Consider the following 9,214-nt stretch of genomic DNA (forward strand, 5'->3'; position numbering starts at 1 on the left):
GACAGGCAGAATCCTTTTAATTCTTTGCACCTCAAGGCTCCATGGTCTTCTGCAAGATGAGATCCCCTCTTGTATGTTACTGCAAAGTTCTTACCCTAAAACTACAGACTCTCCTTCAAAACTCTAGAGCCAAGCCTATTTCCCCTATGTATAAATTATAACACTGGGTTTTCCAAATAGTATCTTCAATGAAGTGTGAGAACTGAATCACTCTAATTCCACTACACGAATCTCAGAGTTATATTCCGTTCCACTTCATCCAGTAAATGAGACCAACTGAAGTTATGTGCCAGATTTGGTGATCTAAACTCATCCTTTGACTAGCTATTCAGGAATTACCTCCTGGCCAGCCCATATAATCTTCTTCATATAGACTGGCTACAAATGTTTTAGGATATGCATCAAAATTACATCCCAAACTGTGGTAGCCTAGCAAGGTCTCTTGGCAGATGTAACCTTCATCTTGGGGATAAAGAGGAAAAGGGGCTTTGAACTTCTTTATCGACAATCTGGCAGGAATTTGCCAGGCTGTAGGCTCCCCGGAAGTGGAAGTCGGCCTTATTGACTGCTGTTTCCCACATGCATATCAGGAACATGGCAAGCCATGGCCCATAATAAACATCTCCTGAGGGAATGACCAGAAACATGGACAGCAAACCCAAAGAAAATCATTCTTATTTCAGAGATTCGACTAGGCTGGAAGGTTGGCTATAAGGGTCTCTAAGTATTCTCAAATATTTCAGAAAGTCTAATGGAAACCGTGCATTTACCTTCATAGAGATGGGACAGGACAATTAAAGGTCAAGTTTCCTCAGCTTTAGCAGACATTGTATCAAGCCATGGTACAAGACTGGTTGTTGTGTGCAGACCAGAAGTTCTGACTGCGCACACTGCAGTGGGCAGGGAGAGGCTCCCACTCTTCTTCCCTTTGAGCACCCATGAGCAGGAAGACAGGGTAATGTGACCAGGGCCCATTTACCAATGAATAGGCTCCGGGGGCTCTCAGAGATCAAGGACATCCCAGCGGTAGCTCCCTGGCGCCTCCTCACTAAGCTCAGGTGAGGGGATTCCAGGCAGGGCTGACTTCTCACTTTTCCTCCTTTTCTAACCCTTGTGCTACGGGGCACTGCAGGCCCAACCAGCAGTCAAATCTGGTGGAGGAGAGGCCCTAGTTAAGGGCTGAGTATAAACTACGTCTTCCAGGCCAGTCTACCAGGCACACCAAGCCAGAGATGAAGGGAACTCGGTTCACGATGAAATGGGGCTCATTTGCCATTCTCTATCATCCTCTGGGCACACGTGTCCCCTGGGAACTGCACAGGGAGGGGGACTGACCTGGACAGGATTCACAGAGGGTCCTGCCCACCTCCCACAGCCAGAAATGAGACCACCTCTCCCTGAGGTACTTTAGGAAGGAAGAGCATTCCGAAAATAGAAGTTGATAAGCAGTGAGTGGTAGATGACTTCAGGAAACTGTGATTTCTCTCACCACAACTCTAAGGCAGTGAACTAACCGCAGATCATTCCAGGCACAAAGGACTAACCCAGCAAGGAGGGCGAGAACTTGGGGTTGGGCAGACCAGGGTGCTAATCCTGGTCCCACCTAAGTGGCTAAGCAGCCCTAGCCAGACAAGGCATTTCACCTTCCCTAGTCCCGGTGTCCTGAGCAGTCTAAAGGGGGTGTCAGGTTACCAGATAATCTCTGTTTCCCTTCCAAGTCTGGCAGTCGACAATTCAGTGAATGACAACTTTGCCTGGTATCAGATGCACATGCCTTCCCCTCGAGCCAACGCAGACCATTTGCAACACACATACTTATCAGCAAACTGGAATTCAGTGCTTGCTGCACGGGTCCCTGCCAAAGGCTTCTTAAAGCCATCTGATAGCCCAGAGACAGTCTAATAGATGTGCTAACCACCCCAAAGAGCTGGCACACATGAAACAGATTCCTCTCCGTTAATATTTATTAAGCACTGAAGGTGGGCACTCTGACATATATTATCTCACTTAAAAACCTTTCTTCCGGGCTTCCCTGGTGGCACAGTGGTTGAGAGTCCGCCTGCCGATGCAGGGGACACGGCTTCGTGCCCCGGCCCGGGAAGATCCCACATGCCGCGGATCGGATGGGCCCGTGAGCCATGGCCGCTGAGCCTGCGCGTCCGGAGCCTGTGCTCCGCAACGGGAGAGGCCACAACGGTGAGAGGCCCGCGTACCGCAAAAAAAAAACAACCACCTTTCTTCCCTTGGACTTCTCTGGTGGCGCAGTGGTTAAGAATCTGCCTGCCAATGCAGGGGACATGGGTTCGAGCCCTGGTCCAGGAAGATCTCACATGCCGCACGGAGCAACTAAGCCCGTGCGCCACAGCTACTGAGCCCATGTGCCACAACTACTGAAGCCTGGGTGCCTAGAGCCCACGCTCCGCAACAAGAGAAGCCACTGCAATGAGAAGCCCGTGCACCATAAAGAAGAGTAGCCCCTGCTCACCACAACCAGAGAAAGCCCGCGCGCAGCAACGAAGACCCAATACAGCCAAAATAAATAAATAACTAAATTTGTTTTAAAAATTTAAAAATTAAAAAAAAAACAAACTTTCTTCCCAGTTTTCCAACAGATGTACTCTTGATAGAACTAATAGCGGTCTTTCAGGTCCAGGTGTCTCCTAACCTTATTATGACACTACACTATCAATCCCTTCAGACTCTCTGGCTCTTGTCCATAACTAATACACAGCATCGCAGAGCACAGCTCTGAGCCTAGTTATCTCAGCCCCCTACTGTTTTGCCCACTGAGTAGCAACTTATTTTAGAATCCTTCCTCCGTTTGACAGTGTCCTTGTATTTTTTTTAAAATTTTATTATTAAGCTCTGGTTGGAGACATTATTTACCTGGTGTTCCTCATTCAAGGGCCCAGGAGGCTATTTTTTTGTTTTTTGGGGGTGTGTGGAATCTTATCACTGCCCATAAATATGTAAGCTTCCTCGATCAGAAACTGAAAACTGTGTAATACCCAGTTTGTCTTCTTGTCTCATTTAAAGCCCAAATTAGCAGCCATTACAGTAATCAAGCATCTCAGATACTTAGTAGCATCTATTCCTCTATTTCTTCAGCCTTCCCAAATACTCCTGGATATAAGTGGGCATAAACATCACAAATAAATAGAGGGAGATTAAAAGCACAGGCTATGGATGTGAACCAGGGCTCTGCTTGTGCCCATACAGCCTCAGGTGTGCTAATTCACATCCAAGTCAGTATACTCAGCTGGAGAATATTGATTCCCAAACCATAATTTCTCATAGATCCTCCTTCATAGAAAGCATTTAGTGCAGCTCTTGGCTTATAAGTATTCAGCAAATATTCATTCATATTAACATTACCTTGGAACCCAAGTTGTCCTGCATTTCATTCCCATTCTTTTAATGATTTTATTGATTCCTCTTTGTTTTCTCCAATCCACTGACCCCTGACTTTTTTACCAGCCCATGGCCCCTTCCTGTCCTTACTTTTCTTAGATCCCATAGTCCATCGTTACAGTCACAGCAGTGCCAACTTCGTCAACAGTGTGTTCTCTCTCTTGTCATTGCTCACCCACCTGGCTAAACTGCATCTCTGCTGAATCCAGCTCTCTGCTTTGTCTCCAAGAGACAGTAAAGTGTAAGGCCTCATGGTACTAGCTCTGGAGTGAGACTGCCCAGGGCTCAAAACCTTGCTCTGCCACCTCACACCTGTGTATCTTTAAGTAAACTGCTTATCACTTCAGTAAAATGAGGATGCTATAATCATGCCTGACTCAGGGATAGGTAATGAAGTTTAAATGAGACCGTACACTTAGACTTGCACTAGCATGGTAATTAAATAACTTAATAAACGTTAGCTGGCATTCTGTTTGTTATTATCACTCTATGCTTGAGCTAATGGAATGAAGGTGGGGAAAATCACATACCCAGACAGACTGCTTACACTGTACAAGTAGAACCACAAACATCAGATGGGCCCTTGATACCGTCTAGCAACTCTATCTGATTTCCCTGGTACATTTGCTCTCCCACTCTCCCACAACACTATCTCTTTAGCTCTTATCCCAAATCTCTTTTGCTCTCAGCTGATGGCCTTCCCTCCTGCTGCAGGGGGAAAACAGAAGCCATCAGGTGAATACTACTTCCTCTGACCACCATCCAATATACAACTACCCACATCTGGATTTACTTTCTCTACCTTCTCCCTAATGGAAGAAGGGTCTTTGCTTCTGTCAAAGACCAATCCCTATACTTGGGTTCCAGGTCCCCTGCCCTATGACTTTTCTAAGGACCTTCCTCCTGAACTTATCCCTCTTTTCTCTGCATCTTCGGTTCCTCCCCACGGTAACCCCTGACGACCCTCACCTCTTGGTATTCATGCCCTTGCATATCTCCCCCGCTTAAGTGTGGGTGGAACCCATGATTCACTTCTAACCAATAGAATATGGCAAAGATGATGGAGTACTGCTCCTGTGATTACAGTGCCTTATATGAGTCTCCATCTTGCCAGCAGACAGGGGCTAAGATTCTCCTTGCTGACTTGATGAAGTAAGAGGCCATGTTGAGGAAACCATGTAATAAAGTACTGCAGGAGTAGAGGTGGGGTGGGGGAGAGTGGCTGGGGGAGAGGGGCTCTAGGAGCTGAGGGCAGCCTACAGGTAACAGGCAGCAAGAAGCTGGATCCTCACACCTAACAGATGCAAGGGAATGAATTCTGCTAACAACCTGAGGGAGCTGAGAAGTGAATTCTTCCCCAGTCAAGCCTCCCAAAGAGACCACAGCCCACCCAACATTTTGACTGCAGCCCTGTGAGACTCATCAGCAGACCCAGCCAAGCCTGGCCCCGACTCCTAACCCACAGATACCGGGAGGATGGTTGTGAGCCAAGAGGTTTGTGGTGCTTTGTTACACAGCGACAGAAAACAAATACACTTCCTACACACACAACAGATCATTCCCAACATGCTGTAGTCACATTAGAGTGTACAGTATCCTATCTTCAAAACAATCTAAACCATATGCTCTCTCCCCCTTCTCTCTGTTCTCCTTTCCAACAAGAGAGTTTTTCACTATGTCCTTGCCTCTACTCACTGCTCAGCCCACTTGGGTCGCATCCCTGACTTCACATTCTTTGGTTACGGATACCCATACGTTCCATATTATCGAATCCACATGAACATGTCTCTGTTCTTATCCTACGCATATCCCAGTGGTATTCAACACAGTTCATTACTCCCTACTTCTGGAACTAAATGGACTATCCATTTTCTAGTTTTCCTTTGACATGTTTAGCTGCTGCTTCTCAATCGTCTTTGCTGGCTTCTCCTCCCACACCCAAACTTAAACAGTGCTGTGCCCCAGAGTCCGGCCCAAGGCTGTACTCTCCTCTGGCCTGCTGTACTCTCCTTCTCATCCCCAGCTTTAAATGACATCAACACATCTCCCAAATTTCTCTCTCTAGCCGTGGCCTCTCCCCTCAGCTCCACACCTTACAGCCATCCGCCTACTTGAAGTTTCCATGCCGGTGTCTAAGCGTCATCTCGGACTTAACAGGCCCCAAAGAGAAGACTTGATTTTTCTCTTCACAAAAACCTGTTGTTCTCCCAGTTTGCCCAATCTCAGCAAATGGCACATTTGGCCAACCTTTACGCTGGGGCCTCATCCTGCATTGCCTTCTTTCTGTCACCCTCCCGCCCCGCCACATAATCCATCAGCAAGTTATTGCAGGTGGATCTTCACGATCGATCCTGAATTTGTTCCCTCCTCTCTAACACCACTCCTAGTCCAAAGTGCCCTCGCCTCTCACGTGGACTTCAACGATCGCCATCGAACTGGACCCCTGCTCCTCCCTGCTGTCCTCTATACTCCACACAGCGTGACCTTATTAAAAATACAAAACATTTTGCATGTTTAAAACATTCCAAAGACTTCTTACTCTACTTTAAAAAGGTCCACCAGGCTCTACGTCGCTGGCCTTTACCTGTCTCCCTGACATATCTCCAGCAAGATCCAGCCATACTCATCCTCTTCTCCTTCCCACCTCAAGACTTTTGCAACTGTTATTCCGGAAGGATCTTCCCAAGTTGCATGTCTCAAATCTCAGATCAAATGTCCCCTCCTCAGAGAGGCCTTCTCCCTACAAGCTGTCTCCTTCCTCCTAGACACTGAGGTATCATTATTTCCCTCATGGCATGCATCACAATCTCAAGCACCATGCTTATTTATTTGTCTGTTTGGTTGCTTCTTGCTCTGCTTCCAGCTTCTCTTGCTGGATGTGGGCATCTGGAAGGTGCTTACTGCTGTGTTCTAGAATAGTCCTTGACACATATTAGGTTGCTCGATAAATATGCGAATAAATGAATGCCTAAATATATATAAGATATTGACATTCATCTATGCATTCGAATAAGATGATACTATTTTATTCATCAGAAAAACCTCTTCAGATGCAGTGTCAAGATGGCTTTAAAGCAGGAAAAGATTATAAAAATTATACCTCAAGCTACTCAATATATAAATTCCTGAAAAGTTGTGGGCAAACAACAACAGTATAAAATGAAGCCCCTTTTGAAAGAATTAAGCAGAAATTTGCTCGGAGATGTGAAAAATCTTTTCTGATAGTGTGAATGATCACACCCTAGTTCTTTTATTCTTATATATTTGATTTTTTTTTTCTACATTGAGTTTGCTTTGAGCACGGACCATAAATTATAATCAACTTTTCTATCACAAGCTGTGCAACCACCGTCCAAACCACAAGACATCTTTTCAGTATTTCTGGACAAAAATGCTAAAAAGTCCTACTTTTGTTCCTTAATGTCACTGATGTCATGTGATTTAATTCCAAACCCAGCTATATCCTGTAGCCATACGATGCAGGCTTTTTATTAGACCACGGTAATGATGGTGGTCATGGTCTGAATTCCAACAAGCAACTGTCAAAAACTATCATCCCAAACGACTACTTGCTGAAAATTTCTCACTCCCAGAGTTGGTATTTCCAGGGTGGTCTAGGAAAGAAGTCTGTGCCCATGTCTACTCTGGGGCTATTCTAAATGCTGACGTTTAATATTTCTTTGGAACTGCAATTTCATGCTTTGAGGAGCTGACTTTTTTCTGCAAGCCCCTTAAGATTTTTTTTTCATAGTCTCTAACTAGTAAGCTCATTTGTTTATGTGTTTTTCTTCCTGAAATACCAATATCTTCTGAAAACTCCGATCAATAGTTTTATCCAGTTGATTTTAAGCACCACTCTTCAGAAAAATCACTCTCTCCATTGCTTCCCACTTGCTGCCCTCAAAACTTCTTAGCAACATACACTGTGCAAGAACCTCAACGTGGTTTGCGTTGGCCAATCACATGCCTGAAAGCCCAGCCAGTCAGTTGTGTAATAATAAAGCCCTTATCTCCTGAAGATATACAAACGGAAAGATCTCTCGGTGCTTCAGTACACAAGGGCCTTTGCTTGAATTCTCAGCAGAAACTCACGTCTATTTTAAATGGCAAATTCCCCCCCACTTTCTCTGGTTTCCTATTTTTTTTTCCCATTTGCTATGTTGAGGAGGGGAAAAAAACCCCAATGCCAAACAATGTCGAGTTTTAAGCCGCGGGTACGGGGTGGGCGGGGCGGCATTGCCAAAAGCTGCCAGCAAAATGCATGTATACACCGGGACTTGGTTTTTTGCTCTTCTGGGTTTACCGGTTCCCTCACAGGCGCTTTTGACGGAAACTCATCCACAATTGTTCTTGGAGGCAGGAGGGGTTGAGAGATTGAGAAGACAAGCTGTTTGCTAATTCCTATGAGCTTGACTAGTCCTCAGAATAAGGGGAAGGGGGCCACTCGTGCTTCCTCGGGAAGGACTACAACCTCACTGCCTCCCTACCTCGCCCGTCCCCACCGGCCGCAGACCGGCGCCTACCTCGTCCCATCGCCAAGTTCCCCGCCTCGCTCGGGAGAAGCGTCCTTTGCCCGCACCCACATCAGACAGCACGCCGGCCTCGGCCTTGGAGGAAAGAGGGAGCGGCCGCCCGGTGAAGGTGCTGGGGCCCGAGCGGTGAGCTCATCAGCCCCCTGGCTCTGCCCGCGCGGCCACCCGAGCCGCCGGACACACCCCTCCCGGCCCGGCCTCTGCGGTCCCCGGTACCGGCCTCAACCCGCTCCGCGCCGGGCCCCCGGGCCCGTCCCCTCACCGCGCAGGAGGGTCCCGCGCGCGCTAGTCCCCGCAACCCGCACACACCTTCAATGCTCCCCGGCCCGGGCCCTTTGGGAGCTGGCGGCCGGGGCCGAGGGCCACGAAGCGCTCCTCGCCGTCCTCGTCGTCGTCGTCGCCGTCCACCACCTCGACGACCACCTCCTCGTCCTCGTCTTCCTCGTCGTCATCCTCCTCCTCCGCGCCCCCTCGGGGCTTCGGCTGCACCCGCCCGAGCCCCCTCCGCCGCCTGCTCCCGCCCTCTTCGTCCTCGTCTTCCTCCCCCAGAAGCAGCAGCACCGGAGACGAGGCGGCGGCGGCGGCCCCGGCGGCCCGAGGGGGGCCGGTCCCGGCGCTGCGCGGCGGCGGCAGTGGCGGCCTCCAGCTCTCCGGGACCGGGGCTGGGGCCGGCGCCGGGGCCGGGGTCGGGGCGGGAAGCGGGAGCCCGGGCAGCGCGCCTTCCCGGGCGGGCGCGGGGCCTGGCGGCTGCAGCGCGGCGTTCCCCCGGCGGCTGCCCAGGCTGGAGCGCTTGGCTAGACGCCGCGCCTGCATGCCTGACCGCGGGCTGCTTGCCGCCGCGCCGAGCCGGAGTTTGTCACCTCCCCCCTCGTCCTCCTCCTCCTCCTCTTCCTCCCCGGGCGGCCGCTGTGGTCGCAGGCGCCCGGGGCGCGGGGCTGCGGGGGGCTGCGGGGGCCGCCTCCCCGGGCCGCCGGCTGCCACTGGCTGCAGAGGCGCGGGCGCCGCCTTCGCTGGACCGGCCCGTGGGGACGCCGGCGGCCGGCGGCTACGGCGGGGCGGCGCGGCGGCCGCGGGCGGGGGTGGGTGTGAGCGAGCGGCGCGCTGCCGCCTTCGCCGCCGCCGCCGCCCCGGAGCCGCGGGCCGCGCTTCGCTCCATGCGGCCGGCTACCGGGCCCGCGCGCTCCGGGCCTGCAGCTGCCGTGCCCCGGCGCGAGCTGTTTGTGTTGTGTATTTTCCACTACCGCCCCCCTCTTCTCGAGCCATTCCTCGCA

The 9,214-nt window shown here is 50.4% G+C and overlaps 1 protein-coding gene across 2 annotated transcripts in view; it reads right to left on the minus strand.

The window, feature by feature from the left end:
- ZNF704 (zinc finger protein 704) overlaps nucleotides 1-8,887 on the minus strand; it is a 218,875-nt gene extending 209,988 nt beyond the window's left edge. For both annotated transcript variants that reach the window (XM_059994813.1, XM_059994812.1), the window contains exon 1: nucleotides 8,253-8,887. In XM_059994813.1, the coding sequence (XP_059850796.1) occupies nucleotides 8,253-8,756 (504 nt within the window). In that variant the 5' untranslated portion in view covers nucleotides 8,757-8,887. The remainder of the gene's footprint in view (nucleotides 1-8,252) is intronic.
- Nucleotides 8,888-9,214: the final 327 nt, after the last annotated feature.

Source organism: Delphinus delphis, chromosome 17, assembly GCF_949987515.2.
Source record: "Delphinus delphis chromosome 17, mDelDel1.2, whole genome shotgun sequence".
NCBI lineage: Eukaryota > Metazoa > Chordata > Mammalia > Artiodactyla > Delphinidae > Delphinus > Delphinus delphis.